Source organism: Phoenix dactylifera, chromosome 1 (assembly GCF_009389715.1).
Source record: "Phoenix dactylifera cultivar Barhee BC4 chromosome 1, palm_55x_up_171113_PBpolish2nd_filt_p, whole genome shotgun sequence".
Taxonomy (NCBI): Eukaryota; Viridiplantae; Streptophyta; class Magnoliopsida; order Arecales; family Arecaceae; genus Phoenix; species Phoenix dactylifera.
In genome coordinates this window covers 35,175,040-35,202,763 of record NC_052392.1, presented here as the reverse complement: position 1 = coordinate 35,202,763, position 27,724 = coordinate 35,175,040, and the positions used below count along the sequence as shown (strand labels likewise).

The 27,724-nt window shown below is 38.2% G+C and overlaps 1 protein-coding gene and 1 pseudogene across 1 annotated transcript; both read left to right on the top strand.

The window, feature by feature from the left end:
* Positions 1–8,138: 8,138 nt before the first annotated feature.
* On the top strand, positions 8,139–9,911 carry LOC113461925 (UPF0481 protein At3g47200-like). Its single transcript, XM_026801942.2, has one exon. It carries the CDS (start codon positions 8,168–8,170, stop codon positions 9,773–9,775), a length of 1,608 nt encoding a protein of 535 aa, XP_026657743.2. The 5' UTR covers positions 8,139–8,167; the 3' UTR covers positions 9,776–9,911.
* Positions 9,912–16,203: 6,292 nt separating this feature from the next.
* On the top strand, positions 16,204–17,001 carry LOC120104973 (annotated as a pseudogene).
* Positions 17,002–27,724: the final 10,723 nt, after the last annotated feature.

Genomic DNA, 27,724 nt, shown 5'->3' with positions numbered 1-27,724 from the left:
TTGCCCCCGGGTCCAATTTCCAGCAACAGTACCAGATCCAAATTATTTTAGATTAGATCCAACTTATATATATATATATATATATATATATATATATATATATATATATATATATATATATATACATCCGATCCAATCCAAATGATCCACTAGATCAAAAATTGTAGCCATGGATCCGACCCGACCAAATCCGATCTTCTATTGGGTTGGGTTTAGGTATAAAATTTGGACTGAAATAAAGAACTAGGCTGGGTTGGGGTCACTCATAACTCCGTCGATCAGACCCATTTGCACCTTTACATGACTTGCTCTTTATGACCAATTTAATTAAGTTGTAACTAATTGCAGCTATGAGCTATGGGAGCATAGAGTGAAATTAGTTAGACATGAGTTTAGCGTGACAATGATGGGATCTCAATGGCAATTGGAGCCAATTTAGATCATAACTAGTTGAAGATATAATCAATGAGCGAACTGATATTGGGAAGCTACGCCCTTCTCAATGGTGTAGAAGACAGGAGATCCCAATTTGTAGGCCCTACCACTATTGGCAATTTGTTTAGCCCTGACTTGTTAGATAGTGCTCCTCACTTGAATAGCATTTCTTACAAAATTGAATGACGGCCGATGAGCCGACTACGGTCACCATGTCCTTGAAAAGGATAAGGCCAAATAAGGACTTTAGACCTTCCACTGCAACTTAGTTCACAACTAACTTTGCCATGCAACGTACTTATGGATAACCCATTTTGGCAAAATAGTTACAAAAAATACGTCAAATACCAAATTTAATTTGGCGACGCAACTTAACTTCTTTTTTTATCCCTTGCATTTTAAAGGTTGTTCTCCGAAAGATATGCATAGACCATGCAACCTTCGAATGAAGCTTGAACTTTCTATTCTTTGTTTGACTATTATTTTGCATTCAGTTCTTACATAATTAGCATTTTATGTTCAGTCTTTGTCTAGTCTTACTGACAGATCATCCGTTAAATAGTTAGTAATGTTTTATATATCTATCTTCCCCACAATATTGCGTGAACATCTAGATGGCATGGGACTACATATAAAATGGTCATCAAAATCTCTATTCATAAAATATAAAAAAGGTCATCAAATATCAAGGAGGGAAATAAAGTTTTTAATCATCAAAAATTAAACATAAAATGCGAATCAATTCAAGAGATAGATAAACTTTAAAGATTTTTAAAATATTAAATATCACAATTTTGTGACACTTCACTCTCCTTACATATGGATGGCAACATCTAGTATAGTATTTGGTTAAGTCTCAAAAGAAGTGAACTCCGGATCATGTCACTTATAATTTTTATGTTTGGAACCAAACATACTACTAGTGAAAAAACAAGAGGAATCTTAGCCTAGATTTCACATCATCATGCCCAAACAACAATAATTGAGATTTTTGTCTCATGTCGTTGTTTGAGATTCTTCTGAATAGAAGGAGAACCTAATCTTAATTGTATTGACTCACCAAAATCCACCATACAATTTAAATTTTTGTTATTTTAATAAGATAGCAAAGACCTTGCAAATGATAGAAATATCAAGACTACTGCCAAACTGCACAAGTTATCTATTATTATGGAGCCTAGAGGAATAAATTTTTTTTTTTTTTTTGCTACAACGAAAGATTCACACTAATATGATATGAAAACATCCAACAAAATCAAAAAACTATAAATCTCGTAAAGCCCTAGGCAACTGCGCCTCACAGGTCCAAAGGACTTTACTGGAGCGATCAGCCATAAAGGATGTCATCCAGTCCACTGCCACGTTCGCCTCCCAGTAGACATGCCTCGCCTCGAAGGAGATGCACACTTTTACCAAGCTTCAAACGTCCCGCAGCAAGAGTTAGATGTGAACCTCCATAACTCGACTCCGAATCTAGCCAACCACTATAGCCGAGTCGCCTTCCAACACTCTTTCAAGAACCATCTTTTACGCACTCCATGTATAATCCAGATGGAAAGCAACTTGCCGTCCCCAAGTCCTACTCATGTGGGAAATACGTGGGATCCTTATGGCTGTAAGGCTACAAATGGGTCGGGTTGACCCGTAACCTAACCTGACTCGACTCTTTAGACCCGATCCAACCCACTATCAAGGACTGTGGGGCCCAATCGGGGCTCAAGTTGGACTTATTCTATTTTTTAGTTTAGATCTGGATTTATTGAATCTCGAGCCGACCTAACTCAATTCATTATTTTTTGAATCAATTTTGGATCATTTATCCAACGACCCAATCCGAATCGGAATTATTTATTTTGGGCCCGCAGACCTTCATTCGTTTTGAACAACAACCACAACGTACGATCATTGCTTTATAAATATATCTATTTGCAAATTATTTACGTTATTCAAATAACGAAAAAGCTAAAGAAGAGTCTTTTCCGTACAATTAAACACTCCGTAAACATCACGAGAAGCTCTCGTAGCCTGACAGCAGCCAACGACGGCGACCGGGCACAATATTTCCAAAGAAAGAGAAAAGCTTAGATTTAATTAAAAAAAAACGGATTGCCATTACCCTACTGGAGACTATATTTGCAAACAATGTAGCAGTTGATCCACACTACCTTCACCCCACGGAATGCACATGGCGGACAGCCTGTTAATGATAAAAATATGAAGAACCGCGCAAGTTGTCTATCAATATGGAGCAACTCTAGACGGGCACGAAGCCGTGCTTATATATTACGGATAGATTTCGGAATCAGAAACAAAAAAGTAGCGAGGCAGGGTGAGGAGGGACGATAACTTCCACCGAGAGCCAACCGTCCGTACGCGGTTGAGTTCTAGATTCCGCAATCCCACTCTTGCTGCAATACCCAACAGTACCTTTTGTGTGCGCGCGCGTGCTCAAATTTAGTGTTCTTTTGTGCAAGGTAACTTTCCACCACATCAATTAATTTGTCCGTTTGAGATGCTAGACTATTGAATGTACCAGGGTCGCTCAAAAGTGCTTGTTTCATATATAATATCAGGTTTGGTGTCACAACATTCTTTTCTTTCCTTTTCTTACAACTTCAGCTGAGTTCTTATTTACGATCTTCTGAACCGTACAAAAAAAACTTACTTAATTGTTGATTTTCAGTAAAAATTAGATTTACTTTCTTTGTATAATGATATACATAGATATATATATATTTAAGGTTTCTTGATATTTTTACTTGTGGATCTAGCCATCTAGGTACGGAATAAACAATACACATTAGTGGATGCTCCGTATATATTTATTTAATGTCCAATACATATATAGATTTTGAATATAAAACAAAAAATTCAATAAGAATAAAGTTAGACAAACTTATCTTGTAGAGACCAAAATACAAATAATCCAGGGTCCTTTGGATCATTTAATGTGTGTAAATTCATCACCACCAAGCTAGCTGGTCGTGTGTGGATCAAATGCCATGCTTCACCAAAAACAATGATGGTGAATCATTTTGTGCGTAGAAAATCGCTTGACAAATCATCTTCTTCGTATTTTGAACTGTGGAATGAAGAAAAGAGATTCTTGTTGAATCTGTACATAAGAAGACAGTTTTTTTTATTAAGTTAAGAGGTAAGGGGGAGGGGTGGGAACCGAATGTTAGCTTCTCCCAACGGGTACCCCCCTCTTTTCCTTCAAATTCGAAAAATGAGGGTTGGCTCGGCCCATCATGGGCGCCCAATCCAGACTCGGTATGCCAACATCTAGTAACATCTAAATATATATGATTTTATAAAACAAGATTTATATGACTTTTCTCGCAAAATCAATATTTATATGGAATATTTTAGTGAAATCCACTATGTTCTTTTGGTTTTTCTTTATGCAAAAAAGCATCATACCTTACATAAATGCCTGGGCATTCTCTCTGCCAGCCTACATAATTATTATAGTTGACCACAAATTAATTCTGGGTAGTTTTCCTTTGAGAAACGCCAAATGCTTTCTGGATCACATCTAGATGGTTTGCTGAAGCACACTGCTACTAGTTAATGACGTCGGACTATTCATGGATCCACTGTACTCTACTTAATGTCCCAATGGCATGCATTAGTCATGATTATCCTGCTTAGCTGTGATTGAAACATGGACATGCAAGTAAACAATCCGAGCATTTTCTGTAATAAAATAGCAATGGTCTTTAAAATCCTTTTAAAATAACATGATTATCCTTTTATATACTGCATTATTGCTTAAGCATATTTTTCTAATCTATGCACATCATCAAATTTGGACATGCTTTTACATTGAATGTTATGATTTCACAAGCTCGGCAAAAAGCCTATATATTAGTGAAGCAAAATCTTGAAGAAATTTAAGTATTTAATTTCTCCAGTTTTAAATGGAGAATTCTATATTCAGTGTGGTTGCGAGAAAGAAGCAAAGTTGATAAGAATATGTAAAAATTACATGTCTTTTCTTAATAGTTGTATTAGTTTCATATGGTAATAAGTTCAAGATATCAACTCCCTCTCTTTTGGTGCGGCTGTAGCACATGGAAGGTGTAGAGTTTACATCCACTATCAAGTTCAATGATAGAGGTTGAAAATACTAATCAAAATCATTGGATGTATTTTATATGGTCTAAAATACTTGTGTACAAAAATTCTTATGCCCCTTACCTACACATCAAATATTCCAAAGTCAATATAAGATATCTGCTCCTAAAATTCTATATATAGGAAGTCTTGAGGTACAAGAAAGAAGCCTCCGAAACACAAAACTACATCTGTATCTACTATTTCAATGAGAAAAGGTTTTATAGTCCAACTATTGGCGCTCTTTTCTCCCCACTCCCAAGACAAGGTAGACAGAAAAATAAACCAAGGGACTCGGTTGGATGAATGCACATGCATGCCATTAGTATCTGAATAAGATAAAGAATAGATGACAGTGGATCCTATTGTCTTGACCTTAAATGATTTTTGCTATTGAGGTACCACCTTCTCGAGGGAATACTAACAAGGATCTATGAGCTATGCACTATTGCCTAATAATAAAAATGTTAAGAATAATTTGAAAGATAAATTGATGAAAAAAATTTGGTAATTAATTTGATTGGTGGCTGTAGGGCCTTTTCAGAGTTATAAAAAACAGAAAGCCCCAAGAAATAATAATTTCATGATTATCATACATATCACCGTATTCTCAACGTAATTCTTAAACGTTATTTTTTATTAATTAGGAAGTTAGCACTTATGATGATATGATGTAAATTCTTTATATTCTGTTTATCTTTTATTTTCTATATGAGAGATAATTCAAATTTTATTTCTTTATTTTTACTTATTTTATTTTACTTTCTAGGTTTCAGGATTTATTTATTTTTTATTTTTTTCAAACTGTGGTCAAATATTGTCAACTTTCTTTTTGTTTTTAAGTGCTTGCTTTCTGGTGAGTTTCTCTTGGAGTTCTTGGATCATGTATGTGATATGGTTTTGAATGAACCACAGGAAATCCTTGTTCCTAGTATATGCTTAGATCTCTTAATTTTGAAATTTTTGCTTGTTTGTAAATGAGAAATAATTAAATCTTAGGGATTACTTTCCTACCATCACTTACATAATTTAAATACACGAGGCATCTTGTCAAATTTGTTTCGCCCATGTTTAAAGATGTTATATAATAAAAGTAGCTTGCTCGCAGCAACTGGGGAATTTTCCCATAGAAAATTAATTATTTTAATTTTCGAACTAAATGTCTATTAGATAATTTTTCTTAGAAATTATAATAACTTACTTGGTCAAGTACTTTACAAATCAAGTTGTAACATAGATGAGGAATTCCTTGACGATATGCTGCTGAGCGATATAATAAATTTTAAACATAAAATGAGAATCAATTCTAGATATATATATATATATATATATATATATATATATATATATTTATAATTTAACAAATTTTAAAACATATCACAGTTTTGTGACACTTCAGTCTTCTTACAAATGGCATCATTTATTATTTGGTTAAGTCTCCAAAGAAGTGAAAGCTAGATCATGTCGGTCATAATTTGTATGTTAGGACTTAGGAGCCAATCAAACTATTAGTGAAAGAATAAAAGAAGATTAAACTTGATTTGATATCCTCATGCCGAAATAATAATTAATAATTTAGATTTTTCTCTCAGTGCTGAGCACATTTGGGATTCTTCAATACGATGGAAGGAGAATCCCATCCTAATTGTTTTGACTTATCCAAATCCGCCGTATAACTCAAGATCCTTATCTTTTAAAAAAATATATATAATATTTGAAGCCTTAATTTAGTGAAAGGTGGGCACCTAGAGTGGCGTGCCAACCAATAAATGTAACTAAGATTTAAAAATTCTTTCAGTTGGATAAGATCGTGGAGGGTCTGCTAATGATAAAAATATCAAGGCAAACTGTCAACCAACGGCAAGTTTGTATGGAGCTAAGTGGAATTGTTTTTTTCCACTTCTTTCAGCCATTAACTGCTGTGGAGCCTCCATGTCCTTTAAGCGACCTAAGAAGATAAAAGCCAAGCCCAGACAGATGCCAAGCTATATTTATATATATTATCGATAAATCTCGAATCAGAAACAAAGAGGATCGATTGTGACCAGGCAGGGCTAGGAAAGAGATTCCCCGGAGTGGTGATAATCTTTGCTTGCTCTAGATCTAGTTTTTTCAATTAAAAAATATTTTTTAAAATATTCTAAGGTATTTGTTAATTTGCTTGGCTCGTAGTCAAGAAATATAACAAAAGCAACTTTCTTGCAGAAACTAAAAAAATTATCCTTGCAAATCAGTTATTTTATTTTTGAATTATAAATATCTCTTTTATTTTTAAATCATTTCTTTTCTAGAAGTTATGTCAATGTTGCTTGTTCATTATCAATGTCTCCATGTACATCATCAGGTCGTGGCATGGATCTCCAAGGCGGGACGGTGGCTGAAGTTTACCCTGGCACCACATCAGCCTTTCATCGTCGTACTAGGTTTTTTGATCAGTTCCCAACATTGGATGCAGTGATATCAGCGTCACCTAATTTATTTTCCCACCGTCGTCCAAACTTCTATCGTTCATACGATGGTATGTCTACCTCTTCCACCGTTGGCTGGTTTTCGCTACAGAAAGCAAAAATCTTCACCAACGTATTAGCTACTAATTACGAAATCTTCAAGGATCAATTATCTGTCATCTAATCCATATTTAGACCTCCACTATTAACTAGGACGTGGTATAAACGACAACTATCAAATACGTTATTTGAATCCTTTTATAACTATAACTATAACTATATATATACACACACACACACACATATGAATGATTGAAATTTGTTGTGGTTGATTTTTTTTTTTTTTCGAGCGGCACTGCTTTTTTGGGGCACATAGCTTTTGCTTTTTTATTTAATTTGTTGGCATGTGAAGTTGGAAGGGGTGGCTTTGAGTTTCTCCAATAAAATAAAGTTCTCACAAATTTAAAACATAGAAAACCACAAATAATCATAATTTCATGATTATCATACATATTATTATATTCTTAACGTAATTCTTAAATATTATGTTTGACTAATTAGAAGTTAGCACGCTTGATGATATGATGTAAATTCTTTACATTTTATTTATTTTTTATTTTCTGCATAAGAGATAATTCAAATTTTCTTTCTCTATTCTTACTTATTTCATTTTACTTTCTAGGTTTCAGGATTTATCTATTATTTATCTTTTTCAAATTGTGGTCAAATATTGTCAAACTTTTTGTTTTTAAATGGTAGCTTTCTAATAATTTCTCTTGGAGTTCTTCGATCATGGATGTGATATGGTTTTGAACGAACCAAAAGAAATCCTTACTCCTAGCATATGTCTAGATCCCATAATTTTGAAATTTTTGCTTGTTTCTGCATGAGAAATAATTAAATCCTAGAGGTTACTTACATAATTTAAATACAAAAGGCATCCTGTCAAATTTGCTGGGCCCATGTTCAAGATATTGTATACTAAAAGCAGCTTGCTCGCAGCAACTGGGGAATTTCTCATGAAAAATTAGTTATTTTAATTTTTGAACTAAATGTCTGTTAGATAATTTCTCTTACTTGGTCGCTTACTCTATAAATCCGGTCGCAACATGGACGAAGTATCCCCTAACCTACCAGAACCGATAGCATCTCACACAAGCAGAAGAATGCCTTCCACCGACGCATCTACCACTAGCTGCAAAACCGACGAGGCGTGGATCAATGAAGTAAGGAATGATGTAAATTTAGCACAACCTATGGACTATCCCGAGGGAACATGCACCATCTTCAAGGTCCCCGAGCACATCCGACAGTTGGATCCTAAAGCCTACGAACCAGTGATTGCTTTCCTTGGACCGTTTCACCACAACAGCGATGGGAGTTCCTTCATGAACTACCACAAGCGGCGATGTGTCCGGCACCTTCTATCGCGTCATCGAAGCCCGGGGCATGCAAGTCAATTGTTGAACAAGTGCTTGTTGGAGTTGAAGAAACAGGACAAGAAGGTCCGGAGCTGCTACTCTGAGGAATTCTCCGCACTGAATGCCCAAGATATGGCATTGATCATGTTGCTTGATGGGTGCTTCATCATTTATCTCATGCTAGAAATGTGTCCTAGGAAGGAATCGTTGAATCCAAGAAGGAGACTAGAGTGTGTGAATGAGACGAGGGAAGGGGAGGTTGTTTTAAATATCGACGAGAAGGATGAACAGCTTGAGGGCCCAACTATGGCAGGGCTATTCACTCTTAGTTTAGTGGTTTATGATATGGTGAAGCTTGAGAACCAAATTCCTTTCTTCGTCATCCAATTGGTATTTGATCATCTCAAAGCATGTGAGGATGGACAGATTAATCTTGTTGACCTTGCTCTCCAGCTTTTCAAGGGCATCCATCTCGAGGAATCCAAATCATTCAAGACGAAGTCCCCCGGAGAATACCATCATCTGCTCCATCTATTTTATTCGTCTCGGATCCCTTCAGAAAAGCCAGCAGAGTCTACATCTGCACCAGGGGAAGCTGCTCCTTCACAAGGGGCTTCGACATCTGCACCGACTTCGACATCTGCATCAGGATGTATTCCTGAACTCATGAAGGGCCAGTGGAAGAAATTAGAAGTTGATCCTTCACGAGGGTCTCCCACATCTGCACCCAAGTGGATTCCTAGTGCGACGGAGCTCGACAGGGCTGGGGTGAAGTTCAAGAGGAAGGAACAGGCAGACAGTTTTTTGAACATAAAATTCCAGAAAAGGAAGATGAAGATCACGCCACTGCTATGCCTCTGGAAGTTGTGTTTAATGCTTAGGAGTGGGCGGATGGAGATACCACCACTGCAAATCTATGACTATTCCGGTCCTCTCTTCCGAAACCTCACAGCTTTCGAACAGTGCTATTTCGACACTGAGATGTACATTACGATATACGCACTCTTTATGGACTGCATCGTCGACCAGGCTGAGGACGTGCGGTTGCTCCACTTGAAAGGCATACTGGAACATAAGCTAAGCAATGATCAAGAAGTGGCGGACCTGTTCAATCAGTTGGGCAGTCAGATACACTATGTTTGGGAAAAGAACTACCTTGCAAATCAGACCGAGGAAGTAAACAGGTTTTATGAAGTCAAATCGCACAAATGGCTTGCTGCTTTGAGGCGAGACTATCTTAGCAACCCATGGGCTACAATTTCAGTGTTGGCAGCGGCCTTTCTTCTCTTGCTGACTGTCGTGCAGACAGTATTTTCTGTATTATCCTATGTTCATGGCCGGCTCAATCTTTAGACGAATGAGGCGGTTGCCTAAGGCCCGGCTGAAAGAATTAATAAGAAATCAAAAATGGAAGGCCCCCTCTGTATGGAAACAGAATTATATCAGGTTATGTTGAGCCCATAGATGGCTGGCTCACCATCCATCCTTGACTCACCATCATCCATCTATATCGTCTCCTTGGTGCGTACGAAACGCTGTCAGATCATAAAAGCGTGCTGTTTCATCTTTTTAGAAAATTATCGCTTTCTGCGCCACTCCATTCAGCGGGGACCGCTTCCTCGCCGAGTAAATGTTAAACAAAATGACACAAGGAAACACATACATCTGATGTGGAGCTATTCTATTACACATGAGCTATGTACCATTTTGCTTTGGTTTGCACTTAAAGTGCAGGAGAGGAAGAAGAAGAAAAAAAAAAAAAACTATATTATCAATTAAAAAAAGTATTTTAATAAATTTTGAGTATAAAAGTTTGATTAGTAATTTTGCATCTCAAAAACTAGATGAATTATTTTTAAATAATTTTTTTAAAATATTTTACATTTATTAAATTTTATTTATTATTTTTTTTAAAAAAAATTTTTAATGAGTTTGCTTTAGGCCTCCAAATGCATTGAACCGCCCCTAGGCTATGTTCACACTTCATAGGTGTCATTAACCTGCTTGCTTGTGCAAACAGGGATCAAGCAACAAAGATAATGGAAGGGTGAGTGGATAAGAAAGGATTCCCTCCAAACATGGATACTGGAGAATTTTTCGTTTATCCAGGGAGAATAGAAACTAGACGATTAACTGTGGTTGTTAGGTAGTATAGATAAATACGGTTAGCTATGTTGTTGACCTCATAAAAAATAATTTGTTGCGATATCATGGTTGGTTTGTAATTTTCTTCGAAGTTAGCTATTGGATCTAATGTGGTTGTGTCATGCTGCAAATCAAATATCTAGGTCTGAGCACATAACACGGCCACATGAGCGTAGAGCGATGTCCTAGAGATCATGCAAGGTCTGAGGCAAGCAAATATCCAATAACTCAAAAGTGAATAGCTGAATAATCCAAATAAATAAATCCATCATATTCGAATAATTCAACCGGTTCAGTTACAAAATCTTCAAATGTTCCTTCGGTATTAGAAAGTAAACTAATTAGCTCATAACTCTAATGCTCGAACTCCATGCCCAACCCATTCGAAACTACGTTTCCTGCGACTTTGAAAGAAGAAGAAAAGAGGTGGTGTGAGCTTTACAGCCTAGTAAGAATCCCACACACTCATACTAAATTTAAAATAAGGATTAACTACAAACCTCATCAAAATGCAGGCAAAATCATAAAGCCTTATACCGATTATTCAACATAGCTCGATTAAACCTATATTAATATGTATCCATAAATGTATGTCGTCAAACATATAACCCAAAAAAGACGTAAGATATTATCATGCAGTGGTTTTATATTTTTAATCTTCTATTTTTATCTAGCTATCAACCATTATCTTTCTGATTTGGACTATTCATGGTCATGCTTCAGCTTGTGACTGGCAAACCAAAATATCCGTGCTTTGGCCCATGGTGGCAAACCAAAATATCCACGCTTCGGCCCGTGGTGGCAAACCAAAATATCCGTGCTTCGGCGCATAGTGGCAAACTAAGATAACAGCGCTTCGGCTCGCAATGGTAATCCAAGATAGTTGCGCTTTGGCCCGCAGTAGCAAACCAAAATATCCACGCTTCGGCCCGTGATGGAAAACCAAGATAACTGCGCTTTGGCCTGTAGTGGCAATCTAAGATAACTGCGTTTCGGCTCATAGTTGCAAACCAATGTGTCACGATTTGGCATGTGACAAGCAATCTATAACATGTCTAGTCTAAATACTTTTGTTCATCAATCATATTATTTAATTTCATCCATACTAGAAAAAATATAATTTTATATTATATTTCATGCCCAAATTCCAAAATAATAGCATCATATTCCAACAACCAAAACTATAATCCATGCAGCCATAATCACCAATATTTGATATATCCGAAACATATGTGTCAGAAATCATATAGAAAATGATGCAAACCCTAAAATCAACATATATTACAAAATATATATTATCCATAAAGGTGATTGTGTATTGAACTTCTTACCTTTACCGATAACTGACTAAACATAATGATATACGAGCTGGGGTGCAGAGTAGTACCCCGATCAGAATCTTCTGGCGCAGATGGCTCTTCCTCTAAAGATTCAAATTCAATTAACTAGTAACCAAGACCGCCTACCAACGTTCACTAGGGGTCCATCATGAGGTCCCCGAGTCCCTACTACATCAACTAGAGGGAGACACCATGCGAGAGAAAAAAAGAAGAAAGAAGAGAGAAAAACTAGAGAGAGAATAGAGAGAGGAGAGAAAAAGAGAAGAGGGAAGAAGAGAGAAAAACCTCTCTCTCTCTTCTCTCTCTTCATGAATGGCGAAGTCATCTTCCCCTTCTCTTTTTCCTTTCCCCGCTTCTCCCCGCAAATCCAGGGGGGTGGCGGCCATGGTGGCCTAGCACCCACTCGACGGCGGCCACAGGTGGCCGCATCCCGAGCCAAACCCGGCGGCCGGTGGCGGCGGAATCGCAAAAGAAGAAGACCAAAATGGGCACCCCCGTTTCGAATGATTTCCGGCAATTTGCCGGTGCGAAGTGAATCACGCGTAGAATACTGGAAGAAGAAGATAAGAGGAATGGATTTGGTCCTACCTCAGTCCGGTGAAGATCCAAAAACTGTTCCCGGGCGAAAATCGGAGGAGAAAACTTAGAAGAAAAAAAAACTTTGGATCAGTGGATTGTTTCGAGGGATTTGAGATGGTTCAATGGAGCAGAAGAAGCCCTTTTGTAGATGACATCCCCTAGTCCTCATCGGAGTCCAACACCCTTCGAGTCCCAGTTTCCTTGCCGGACTCAGGGAGGACGAAGACTCCCATCAGGAGTCTTCCTCCCCGGACTCACATGCCGGGCTACGTTTAGATGTATTTAATTTCAAAATAGCCTGCTGCAAGGACAGCTCCCAACTCCGCCAATACCCGAAGATTGCAGCTATTTTGTTTCAGTTTTGTTACGGCACCAATGCTCTGTTTTGGAAACGATAGATGGATATCAGAGAATGCACTTGTTGATTGTATCCAAAAAACTGTTACCGTTGCATTAGTTAGGACGCAATTGTGAGTTTTAAGGTCTGTTTTGGTCTCTCTCTTTCTCCTTGGCACGACTTCTAAGTGGCATTCCATGAGGTCACTATCTCAACATTCCTCCTAACTAATTTGATTTCTCCGGTACTTTTCTCTCGCTGTGTATCTGCCCTCATGAGATTCTCGCATACAACCTTCCTCATGTCCAATCCTAGCTCCACTAAATGATAAATCTAAGATTTTTTTCTTATAACATCTTATTTGAATGCCGAATCCTTTAACATGTATTGACTTAATTTTGATACCCCATATTTTGGGCGATATTTTCTTTTAAAAAAAATGAAATAACTCTGCACCTTTTTCCTAAATACAATAATATTCACACCAATGCTATTATAATTCATGTCACTATTATTATACTTTCTAATTTATAGTTTTTCTTTTTTTTTTTTTTACTTGGATTAGACCCAATTCTAGACCCCATTTGGTCCTGACTTAAATGCATACTGACCTATTTTTCTTTATTTTTCTAGGCAAGTGCTGTATTTGGGATATGTTGTGTCAGTTAACTCCTTGTATTGCTCTGCCATTTATTATCCTAAATACAAGAGACTAGATCTGAGTGATCATTTGGCTGGCAATCTGTGCTATTTTTCTCTATTTATTATCCTTATTCAATATATTAAATTAGATGTTCCTGTTTTATATTGATTTTTTCTTTTTTAAAAAATAAAAAATAAAATCAATAAAGAAAATATATTTGGTTACCTTGTTTTTATTTTTTTTTAAACAACTTTCATTATTTTTGCAAAAAGTGAGTGCGAAAAATTTTCATTTTTATTTTCTTTTTGCAAGTGAGTTTCTCCCTTCTCCTCTTAACTACTCCTATTTTCCACACAATCTTATCCTCAGTCCTGTTGCCCCACCCAACCACACCAGCTTCTCGGATCTTGCCGGCCAACTCTTCGCCTAATGCTAAGTTATTCCTCATTCTCGGCTGCATCGTCGGCCCCATCATCATTTTTTTTTCCTTCGTCTCTCCCTCGACAGCCTCTCCACTCGACGTCATGCTCTCTCTTGTCATGTCACCAACCCCATCCCGCCTCCATCTCTCTCTTTGCCGGCCCTCATTGTAAAAAGAGAGAGAGAAAGAGAACCAAACATGATTTTTGTTGTTAGAAATCTGAAAACAATAGAAATATAATTTCTATTTTTAGATTTTTTTTTAAAAAAGTGACAATAATACCAAGCGCAACCTAGCTTTTCATGTTGTTCATCAAAAAAACTTTATTTTTCATGCTACAAAATAAATCTGTGGGGTTATGATCTTATTCATATGGTTCTCGTATCATGTGCTAAAAATGGTTAGAAATTTCAAAAGAGGAAGGGGAGGAATTTTTACCCCTCGGTGGGGGTCTCTTTAGGTGGCCGTCGGCATCTGATATGGTAAAAGTGAAGATAATTCAACACAATAGATGGTGAGGTTCCTATAATTAATGAACGACACCTTAGGTCCAATACTCGAACATTTAGCAATGAAGTGTGCCTTGAGGGCATGAAGTTGGATAACATGCAGACAAATATTGTGAAAATGGTGGGATCATTGTGGCTGGGACTTGTGACCAACTTGATTAAGTTGCAACTAGTTGCCGAGATGAGCCATGGGAGCATGGAGTGGAAGCAGCTAGACATAAGTTCAGCATGAAAATGGTGGGATCCCAATGATAAATGATAATTGGAGCCGATTTAGATCAACACTAGTTGAAGATATTAACAATAAGTGGAGTGATCTTGGGAACCTATGCTCTCCTGAATTATGTGGGTGGCATGGGATCTAGATTTGGAGGCATCATCCATTATTCGCAACTTGTTTAGCCCGTACTTGTTTTATGATACTTTTCCTAGCAATGATGCCATGGTTAGACGGTGCTCTTCACTTGTATAGCATTTCTTACCTAATTGGATGTTGATTGATGAGGCGATTATGGCCTTTGAATGAAGCTTAAATAGCATGTTCTTCAACCATTCCACTCTTTCGTAATTAGCATTTTACTTCCAGTCTAATAAAGTGATCATCCGTTTAACACTTAGAAATGTTTATTTATATATTTTTTTCACACAATAACGTGTAATTATATATGTACATTGGCATGGGAGTGAAAATAAAGTATAGAATGAGGGAGGGAGGGAAGGGGATAAGAGCATCAGTTCCGATCTTCGACTGAGCCAGCCTCAAGATTGTTAAGCTCTACCTTCCAGTCGGTCTCGACTCCCCATTCGCTGCTCATTTCTCTCACTTGATGGTGGATAAGTATGGAGAATAATAAGAGTAGTTGGCTAGCAGCTATGCCTTATCATAGAGTTGTTTTCCTTCTATGGAGAAAAGCATAGCAAGCAGGTTTCCCAGCTATAGTATCTGATTGACATGTCTCGAAATGTTATCGCTGCATTTTTTCCGTATTTTTTATGTCTATATTGGAAGAGCCCAGCTATCTGATGCACTCTTTAATGAATGATAAACTGGAACTGACTTGTTTTCTAGATCAAGATTTTACTAAAATGCATGCCTAATTAATGGTTTTTCACTCTTGGATCCTCCCTCCTTTCTAATTTTAATTCTACGATATTATTACTTTTCTCCTCTACTATTTTCAGGGCTCCATGTTTGTTCATCAACATCATGGTAATTCTTTTCTTTTCTTTTTCTTTTTTTTTTTTTTGCCTTGGCGAAAAAGTTGGTGCCCAGTAGCGGTCTCTGGTTGCAGTCTTGAAGGAACAACCGTCAGACAACATTTGGATTGGGGATATGTGGGGTTATCCCCATTTATCCCAGGCAAACAAGTTGAGCTATTGGTCAGAATAAGTTAGCCTTTATCTAGACGACACAGCCTAAATCCTTTAAGCCGGTATCCGTTTGGAACCGGGGGACCTTGGTCTAACTTTAAACCCGGGTATAACTTTGTTTTCGGTCGTCCTCTTATCCCCGCATTAATAGGAGAAATGATGGATACTGCCATATTATCCTCATCCTTTGCTTCTGAGAACTATACGATTGTAGCTTGGAGTTGAGAGTCCACGTCAAGGCTTCAACCTAAGTGGGAGAGTAAATCTAAGTCGGCCTGATTACGTTTCAAGCCGAGTCTGGACCCAGGATCGGACCCAACTTGAGCCGCAAGTTTTGAGAAAATCTTCTGGCCTAATCCTGGCCCAAATCCCAAAAGAGTATGGGCCCGGCCTGATTCCAGTCCTAAATCCCAGAGTGGCCTCTGGAAAGCTCCATACCATTCCGCTAACCTCGAACTCCTACCTTCTCTTTTGATAGATCTCCGTCGACGTTAGAGACCAAACGACCGATCGTCGGCCGCAGTGATAAAGGAAACGATGTTCTTCTTCTTCGTGGGAGGGTTGGAGCAGTAGGCGGGGCGGGTACTACGCCGACCTTGTGGAGTACGAGAAGGTGCTCAACCTCTTCTTTGTCCCCGTCTGGCGCTGGCCTGGCAAGGAGCCCGCCTTCTACTGCCGCGACTGCTCCTTCCTCTTCCCCAGATCCCTCCCTCCGGGTCCCTCCTCCGCCGCCGATGATGGCCGAGGGGGCTTCTACGATGAGGGCGCGCAGCGGCCGTCCGTCGCCGATGCTCTCCGGTGCTACTCCTGCGATCGCGTCGTCGGGCCACACTTCCGCTTCTACCCCTTCTGTGGGGCCGCCCTCTGAGGGAGGCATCTCCGGCTGTGGTTTTGGGTCTGAGGGTGGAGAAAAGGTGGAACTTTTGGCTAGCTTTGCAAGAGCAATGGCTTGCTAAGGTTAGGATTCCTACTCCCTTTTCCTTTCGTTTCTTTTTCTTTGATGTGGCTGCTCCATATGTCAACTGAAGTTGCAGTATTTACAGAGGTCAACAGTGTTAATAAAAAAAATCCTTTTTTTTCTTGTAATACAATTTAAGCTACATTTTGTTGTAAAGAAAATAAAATTCCTCCAGTTTTCCTTTCCTTGACTCAATGAATCTTGGGATAGTTTTTCCTCCCTATATTTCAAAGAAAAAAAATTACGCTCAAATTTGGGCAAGTTTTTTATTGTAAACAACTAAGCGATGATGAAGAATGTTATGCTTGTAGTCCTCCTCAATGGATCATCTGTGAATCAGTGATTGGTTCTGAGGCCATTGTACCTTCCATCATATATGATAGACGGTTTATTACATTCGTATTGCAAAGAATGATGATGGAAGAACCCGAAGTAGTATGTTAAGGAGCTTGCTGTATTCATGGGCTATTTATCTTGTTTGGTGAATGACAATCTCTTGGATGCGCTCTCAACTGCATCTCTCCACAATCTGTACCGGACCCCAAGTTTGTCATATGATACTGGCAGGTTTCATACATTGGCCCCGTTGATCATCCGGTTCTGCTGGCCGATGACAGGCCGCAGGTCCTCATTCAGCACCTGGATACGATAGTTAACACCACACAAGGTGAATATAAGATTGAAAGCACTAATAGCAACAAGCATGATCACAAAGAAGGCTCACAGTCACCATATGATATCTAGCAACCAAGGATATGCTTGGTATGATTTTTTGACTTTTCTAGGAGAGAAGATATATTTTTGCTATGAATTATGTTATATTCCCAAATCTCACTCCAGCACTCCAAAATTGTCTTATAACAGATTGGGTTATACACATGATACTTCCCAAGCATGATGAAAGATAGTCTTCTCGTTAATCATCATAATATACTGCAGCTCTAGGTTATCGAAACTCTAATCCTATATAAATACTTTTGTACATGTGATTCATCGGTTATTTATTTGAATAAAGCTTCAGTTGCTCACAAAGATTGGTTTACGTGAGCCACTTTGTACAGCTTTGGCAATTACAGAATTATAGATATACTTTCTCAGATCTCAACAAAATGGGCGTTTTCCTCTCTTTTTTAATATGTGTTTTTGCTGCTAAATATTCATATCGTTATGAAGCTTTTATCAACATGGGGGCAACAAAGTCCAAGAATTTGCACTGACTTGGTTTTCGGGCTTGAAGTGGTTGCCAGATATGGTGTGAAAACAAGAGTGAGTGCACCATATGGTAACATCTTTCGTGGTGATATGATCCAGTGATAGAAGTGGAGACACCAAGGTTATGTTGTGATCATATTATCAAATAAGAGGCATGCTTCAGTCCAAAATTTATTTTGTGTTCTGATGCTTCTTCACACTCAATTATGTGTAGGTTAATGGATATATGACAGATGCTGGTGTTTGAAACTTCACCAAGCTGTAATTTTTCAGATTATAATTTCTCTGACTCAAGGGAGCCTTCATACCAAATTATAAAGTAAGCTATTAATCGTTTTCATGAATACTTGATTTCTACATAATAGGGCATGTGGTCATGAATACCATTGATCGTAGCTCTGCTAGAAGAGAAGGCTTCCAAGTCTTTCAAATCCAACAGAACACAATTCAAGCTGCTACTTGGATATATCCTGCAGACGGATTTGTTAAATTGATTTATGATGGCTCTTTCAGCCCATCTTACATGCTAATATTGGAAGATTAGCTCAATTTGGGAATGGAAAACTCTGGAAGTTGGGTACCAAAGAGTTTAATTTTACCCTAAGATGATTTTAATGATAATAATAGCACTAACTGATAACATTAATGTGGATATTATTTCTTAACATTGATATTTAAGCATCTATTCTATTTCTACGTTCGAGTCATTATTTGTAATATTATTGTTACCGTATTGTTATTCGTTGTTCGCGTTGGGTACACAAGAGGGTCGTTTTAAGGGAGGTGGGGAAGTTGCTTTGCTTTGGGTGTCAAGGAGTTGGATGGATTCCTTTGATGATGTTGTGTGTTAGAAGGCAACGGAGAATCCGCGTATAGCCAGTATTTGATGACAGCTGGGCCTCATAATCTTAGTTGATTTGTTGCTATCGGGGATGATGTCTTGCATAAGGGTGTATATTTTTTCTGTTTCGAACGGTGTCGGTAAATTGTTGTCTTGATCTTTGTGAGGGGCTAGGTGGTACAATTTCGTTTGCACGCTCTGGTATATTAGAGGATTTGAGGCTTGAGCACGTAATGCCTGAACAGGATTTTAATGGCCATCATGGACCTATGATGATTTTACCCTAGGTCCACCTTATAATTTTTCATTTGTGTGCATGCTTGATAGTACTAGCTATCAGACCAATGGTGCGATGGGGTTGTATCTTTCTCGCAAAACCACCACTGGATCATCCATCAGCAAGGGGTACTAGTTAATTTGTATATTTTAAAAGCTATGAATATGATGTATCAACCTTAGGGCTGACTTTAGTGGTAGATCTATATGATACATCAGTTGAGCAGTTATTAATTTGTAAAATCATTATGTTAAAATAGTTTACGTAATATTGTGTGGGGGTCAGGATGTTTTGCAATTTTAGCATTCATACTTTTTAAGTATGTAGTGGAATTAGCTCGACATAAATTCAGCATGACAATGGTGAGATCCTAATGATAAATAGAGCTAATTTAGATCACAACTAGTTGAAGATACCATCAATGAGCGAACTGATCTTGGGAACCTAGTCACCTACGCCCTTATGAATGGTGTGGGAGGTAGGGGATCTCAATTTGTAGACCCCAACTCATTATGTCTTATTGGATGATGACTAATGAGGTGATTGTGGTCACAATTTTATTGAAAAGGAGAAGGCCAGATATGGATGTTAGATTGGCCCATGCAACGTGATTCATGATAAACCATGCAACACAAATTACTTATGGATGCCTCAATTTGGCTAAATAGTTACAGAGAAAATGTTAAATACCAAATTTAATTTGGTAATGCAACTTAATTTTTTTTTTATCCCTTACATTTTAATGGATGTCTATTGAAAAATATGCACAAACCATGTAGTCTTCGAATGAAGCTTAAACATCATGTTCTTTGTTTGACTATTATTCTGCATTCAGCTTTTATGTAATATAGCATTTTATATCTAGTCTTACCGACAAATCATCCGTTTAATAGTTAGTAATGTTTATATATATATTTAGTCCCATGCCATGTATACTTATGCATTATCATATATATATATATATGTGTGTGTGTGTGTGTGTGTATGTGATAATGCATAAGTATACATGGCATGGGACTAAATATAAAATGGTCATCAAAATCTCTGCTCAGCAGAGAAGAAAAGGTCGTTAAAAAAGAGTGATGGAAATAAAATTTTTAATCATCAGAAATTAAACATAAAATAAGAATTAATTCCAAAGATAGATAAACTTTAAAGATTTTTAAAACATACTACAATTTTGTGGCACTCTCCTCTTCTTACATATGGCATCATATAGCATTTGGTTAAGTCTCAAAAGAAGTGAAGTCCAGATCATGTCACTTATAATCTTTTTGTTAGAAACCAAACACACTACCAGTGAAAAAACAAGAGGAAGGTTAGACTATATTTGATATCCTCGTGCCCAAAAAACAATAATTGAGATTTTTGTTTCATGCTGTTGCTGAGCTTGTTTGAGATTCTTCTTAATAGAAGGAGAACCTAACCCTAATTGTCTTGACTCACCAAAATCCACCATACAATTTATTTTTTTTTTAAAAAATATATTTGATGCTTTGATCTGCTGAAAGGCAATAAGCTCCTAACGTGAGGTGCCAACCAATGCATGTACCTGAGATTTAGAATTTTTGTTAACTTGATAAGATAGCAGAGGGTCTGCTAATGATAGAAATATGATGACCATTGCCAACCTGCACAAGTTATCGATCAATATGGAGCCTAGAGGAATAACTTTTTTTTTTTGGCTATAACGAAAGATTCACATTAATCTGATATTAATACATCCAACAAAATTAGAAAACAACATATCTCGTAAAGTCTTAGGCAATTGTGCCTCATAGGTTTAAAGGACCCACTAGAGTGATCGGCTACAAAGGACGTCATCCAGTCTGCTGCCTCATTCGCCTCTTGATAGACATACCTCGCTCCAAGGAGACGCACTCTCTTACCAAGCTCCAAACGTCCCGCAACAAGAGATGGATGCGAACATCCGTAACTCAACTCTGAATCCAGCCAATCACGGTGGCCGAGTCGTCTTCCAACACTCGTTCTATTTTCTGGTTCGGGTATGGATTTACTAAATCTCGAGCTGAGGCAACCCGACTTGTTATTTTTGGATCGTTTATCCAATGACTCGATCTGAATCCGAATTATTTATTTTGGGCCTGCAGGCTGCAGGGTATCATTATTGCTATATAAATATATCTATTTGTAAATAATTTACATTATTCAAAATAATGAAAAGGCCAAAGGAGAGTCCTTCCCGTATGATTAAACCATCTGTAAATTTCACGAGAAGAACGTAGCCTGACAGAAACCAACGGCTGCGTCTGTCACGCCCCCGCCTTTGCGAGGCACGTGAGGCACCCAGTGCCCACGTGGGGGCCACATGAGGGGGGACCGCGGGGCTCCCCTGCCAGATATTGTCCGGTTCCGGGGCTTCACACAAGCGTCCTTCACCCCTTCCCGGTTTTATTTTCCATCCAAAACGCGTCTGCAGGATTTGGAGACACCCGCCTCATATGCCCAGGCTCTGGAACGAGTCTTTCCGATGTGGGACTATTGGGCCTCACACCCTTCCCACCATCGGACAAGAGCCGTCCTCGGCTCTGATACCAAATGTCACGCCCCCGCCTGCGCGGAGCACGTGAGGCACCCAGTGCCCACGTGGGGGCCACATGAGGGGGGAACACGGGGCTCCCCTGCCAGATATTGTCCGGTTCTGGGGCTTCACGCAAGCGTCCTTCACCCCTCCCCGGTTTTGTTTTCCACCCAAAACGCGTCTGCAGGATTAGGAGACACCCGCCTCATATGCCCAGGCTCTGGAACGAGTCTTTCCGATGTGGGACTATTGGGCCTCACACCCTTCCCACCATCGGACAAGAGCCGTCCTCGGCTCTGATACCAAATGTCACGCCCCCGCCTTTGCGAGGCACGTGAGGCACCCAGTACCCACGTGGGGGCCACATGAGGGGGGACCGCGGGGCTCCCCTGCCAGATATTGTCCAGTTCCGGGGCTTCACGCAAGCGTCCTTCACCCCTCTCCGGTTTTATTTTCCACCCAAAACGCGTCTGCAGGATTTGGAGACACCCGCCTCATATGCCCAGGCTCTGGAACGAGTCTTTCCGATGTGGGACTATTGGGCCTCACACCCTTCCCACCATCGGACAAGAGCCGTCCTCGGCTCTGATACCAAATGTCACGCCTCCGCCTGCGCGGAGCACGTGAGGCACCCAGTGCCCACGTGGGGGCCACATGAGGGGGGAACACGGGGCTCCCCTGCCAGATATTGTCCGGTTCTGGGGCTTCACGCAAGCGTCCTTCACCCCTCCCCGGTTTTGTTTTCCACCCAAAACGCGTCTGCAGGATTAGAAGACACCCGCCTCATATGCCCAGGCTCTGGAACGAGTCTTTCCGATGTGGGACTATTGGGCCTCACAGCGTCAGGGTTGAGGCTGGATATTTTGAATTTGTTTTGAAGAATTCTTTGTGAGAGTCTGTATATTGGGACAAGAATTTGATAATATTTTGATGATTTTGTCTCTGTGTTAATTTCTAGTGAAATATTCTGAAATATACTTTCCTTTTTTCAATGAAGAACAATAGACATGTTTTAGATCTAATGGTTAATGACGGCAAAGATGGAACAGTTTTGAAGTATTAATACTTCATTTCTATCTCAAGTTGCAGTATAAACTCTTACTGGTGATGTTCTAATTGATGTTAAGAAATCAACTTGGTTTATATTAATTTAAAGCTAGGACTGCCATTTTTGTCACTTCATAATTTTTTAATTCTTTTATAGATGTAAATCGTGATAAACAGTAATTTGAAGTCTGGGCTGTGTAGTGTAACTTCAGATCAAGGAATTGTTTATTCTTACTTCAAACATCAATCCTTTGATCTACTCTACCTTTACCCCGAGGAATGCACACGGCATTGCCGCAACCATCCAGGAACAGATGCCCGGTCTCCTTTGTTTGTCTCTTGTATAAGGTGGGGTGGGTTATTTTACGGAGACCTTGGCCCTTAGGAGGCCCGAGGCTTGCTTTGTTGCTACCGCGAACGCGGTCTCCTTTTTTTTGTCTCTTATATAAGGTGGGGTGGGTTATTTTAGGGAGACCTTGACCTCTTTGGGGCACGAGGCTTTCTTTGTTGCTACCGTTGGATGGGGTTGTTTTAGAGAGACCTTGGCCCTTTGGAGGGCCGAGGCTTTTTTTTTTTTTTTTGCTATTGCGGAGCCCAAGGTACCACCCGTTTGATTTTTAGATGGGTATCATCCAATCCATATCTGAATCGGACCTAAATTTTTTTGGTTGGATCCAGATTATATATAGACTCGAAATGATCCAAATAACCTATTGGATCAAAAATTGTAGCTGTAAAGCCAACCCGACCAAATCCGATCTTCTATTGGGTTGGATCTGAATCTAAAATTAGAATCCGTACAAGAAACCGGATTGAGTTGGGATCACTCATGAACCGATCCAATCCGACCTATTTGCATCCGTACATGGCTGACACTTTGTGACCGGTTTGATTAAGTTGTAATTAATTGCAGCTATGAGCTATAGGAGCATGGAGTGGAATTAGCTAGACAAGAGTTTAGCATGACAATGATGGGATCCCAATAACAATTGGAGCCAATTTAGATCATAACTGGTTGAAGATATTATCAATGAGCGAACTGATCTTGGGAAGCTATGCCCATTTGAACGGTGTGGAAGACAAGGGATCCCAATTTGTAGGCCCTATCCCATTATTGGCAACTTGTTTAGCCCTAACTTGTTTTATGATACTTATTCTAACACCTATGCCATGGTTAGATAGTGCTCTTCACTGGAATAGCATTTCTTACCTAATTGGATGATGACCGAAGAGTCGACTATGGTCATCATGTCCTAGAAAAGGACAAGGTCATATAAGGACTTTAGATGTGAACCTCCATAACTCGACTCCGAATCCAGCCAACCACTGTAGCTGAGTCGCCTTCCAACACTTTTTCAAGAACCATCTTTTACACACTCTGTATAATCCAGGTAGAAAGCGGCTTGCCGTCCCCGAGTCCCACTCATGTAGGAAACACGTGTGATCCTCATGGCTGAAAGGTTGTAAATGGGTCGGTTGACCTGTGACCCAACCCGACCCGACTCTTTAGACCCGATCCAACCCATTTTCAAGGACCGTGAGGCCGGGTCGGGGCTCAAATTAGATCCGTTCTATTTTTTGGTTTGGGTCTGAATTTACTGAATCTCGAACTGATCCGATCCGATCTATTATTTTTTGAATCAATTTTGAACTATTTATCCAAAGACCCAATCTGAATTCGGATTACTCATTTTGGACTGCGGGGATTATCCGTTTTGAACAACAACCACAACATACAATCATTGCCACAAATATATCTATTTGCAAATAATTTACATTAGTCAAATAATGAAAAGGCCAAAAAAGAATCTTTTCCATACAATTAAACAGTCTGTAAACATCACATCACGGGAAGCTCTCGTAGCCTGACAGCAGCCAACGACTGCGTCCGGGCCGCATATTTCCAAAAAAAAAGAAGAAAAGCTTATAATTAATAAAAAGAAAGCAGGTTGCCATTACCTCACTGGAGACTATATTTGCAAACAGTGTAGCAGTTGATCTACTCTATCTTCACCCCCGAGGAATGCACATGGCAGACAGGCTGCTAATGACGGAATGCACATGGCGGACAGCCTGTTAATGATAAAAATATGAAGAACCGCGCAAGTTGTCTACCAATATGGAGCAACTCAAGCCTAGACGGGCACGAAGCCGTGCTTATATATTACGGCTAGATTTCGGAATCAGAGACAAAAAAAGTAACGAGGCGGGGTGAGGAGGGACGATAACTTCCACCGAGAGCCAACCGTCCGTACGCGTTTGAGTTCCACTCTTGCTGTCATACCTTAGCAGTACCTTTTGTGCGCGCGTGCTCAAATTTAGTGTACTTTTGTTCAAGGTAACTTTCCAGCACATCAATTAATTTGTCCGTTTGAGATGGTAGACTATTGAATATACCAGGGTCGCTCAAAAGTGTGTGCTTCATATATAATATCAGGTTTGGGTGTTACAACATTCTTTTCTTTCCTTTTTCTTACAACTTCAGCTGAGTTCTTATTTATGATCTTCTGAATCGTAGAAAAAACTTACTTAATTATTGATTTGCTGTAAAAATTAGATTTTCCTTCTTTGTATAATGATATACATATGCATACATTTAAGGTTTCTTGATATTTTTACTTGTGGATCTAGGTACAGAATAAGCAATACACATTAGTGGATGCTCCGTATATATTTATTTAATGTCCAATACGTATATAGATTTTGAGTATAAAACATACATTTGTTTAGATTATTGCCCGTTCTCACGATCTATAAAAAAGTTATCTCGCGTAGAACAAAAAAATTCAATAAGAATAAAGTTAGACAAAAGCAACTTTCTTGCAGGAACTAAAAAAAATTATCCTTGCAAATAAGTTATTTTATTTTTGAATCATAAATGTCTCTTTTATTTCTAAATCATTTCTTTTCTAGAAATTATATCAATGTTGCTTGTTCATTATCAATGTCTTTCTGTACATCATCAGGTCGTGGCATGGATCCCCAAAGCAAGACAATGGATGAAGTATGTCCTGGCTCCACATCGGCCATTCATGGTGATACAATGCCCAATGAGGCCTCAGCAAGGCCAGAGCCAACGAAAGAGGCACCGAAACCGGAAGCGTCACCAAGCTCTGGTACGTCTACCTCTTCCACCATTGGCTGGTTTCTGCCACGAAAAGCAAAAAATCTTTACCAACGTATTAACCACTAATTACAATATCTTCGAGGATGAATTCTCTCTCATTTATTCCATATTTAGACCACCACTATAGATTAAGATATGGTGTAAACAACAGCTATCAAATACATTATTTGAATCCTTATAACAATATATATATATATATATATATATATATATATATATATATATATATATATATATATATATAACACTATATAACTATATATATATATAGTAACGACCGAAATTTATTGTGGTTGGAATTTTTTCTCGAGTCCGATGAGCGCACAGCTTTTTGGGGCACGTAGCTTTTGTTTTTATATTTAATTTGTTGGCATGTGAAGCTGGAAAGGGTGGTTTTTTGTTTCTCCAATAACATACAGTTCTCATAAATTTAAAAAATTAGAAAACTTCAAATAATCATAATTTCATAATTATCCTACATATTATCGTATTCTCAACATATTTCTTAAATATTATGTTTTACTAATTAGAAATTAGCACTCTTAATGATATGATGTAAATTCTGTACATTCTATTTATCTTTTATTTTCTGCATGAGAGATAATTCAAATTTCATTTCTCTATTCTTACTTATTTCATTTTAGTTTCTAGGTTTCAAGATTTATCTCTCATTTATCTTTTTCAAATTGTGGTCAAATACTATCATCTTTTTTTGTTTTTAAATGGTTGCTTTCTAATAATTTCTCTTGAACTCCTTGGATCATGGTTGTGATACGGTTTTGAACGAACCACAGAAATCCTTATTTCTAGTAGATGTCTAGATTTCTTAATTTTGAATTTTTTACTTGTTTTTGCATGAGAAATAATTAAATCCTAGAGATTACTTGCATACCATCACTTGCATAATTTAAATACAAAAGGCATCCTGTCTAATTTGTTGGGCCCATGTTCAAGATATTGTATATTCAAAGCAACTTGCTCGCAGGAACTGGAGAATTTTTGCATGGAAAATCAATTATTTTAATTTTTGAACTAAATGTCTAATTAGATAATTTTTCTTAGAAGTTATAGTAATTTATCCGGTCAAGCACTTTATAAGCCAGGTTTAACATCCACGAAGAATCCCTAGATGGCATGTCGCGGAGCAATATAATAAATTTTAAACATAAAATAAAAATCAATTCTATATATATATATAATTTAATAATTTTCAAAATATATCATCAAATAATTTTGTGACGCTCCAGTCTTCTTATATATATGGCATCATCCATCATTTGGTGAAGTCCCGACAAAAGTAAAAACTGGATCATGTCGGTCATAATTTTTATGTTAAACCAATATAACTACTAGTGAAAGCTTAAAAAGAGAATAGACTTGATTTGATATCCTCATGCCCAAATAATAATTAATAACTTAGATTTTTGTCTCGTGTCAGTGCCGAGCACATTTGAGATCGGATCCTAATTGTTTTGACTGATCCAAATCCAACGTATAACTTAAGATTCTTATTTTTAAAAAAATATTCAATACTTGGAGCCTTAATTTTGTGAAAGGGGAGCTCCTAGAGTGAGGTGCCAACCAGTAAATGTAACTGAGAAGGTGCCAAGCTATATTTATATATTTTACCGATAAATCTTGAATTAGAAACAAAGATAATTGGAAGTGACGAGGCAGGGCTAGGAAGGAGATTCGTCAGAGTTATATTTTACCGATAAATCTTGAATTAGAAACAAAGATAATTGGAAGTGACGAGGCAGGGCTAGGAAGGAGATTCGTCAGAGTGGTGATAATGTTCGTTTGCTCTAGATCTAGTTTTTTTAATTAAAAAACACTTTCCAAAATATTCTAAGGTATTTGTTAACTTGCTTGGCTCATATTCAAGAAATATAACATAAGCAACTTCTTGCGGAAACTAAGAAATTTATCCTTGCAAATCGGTTATTTTATTTT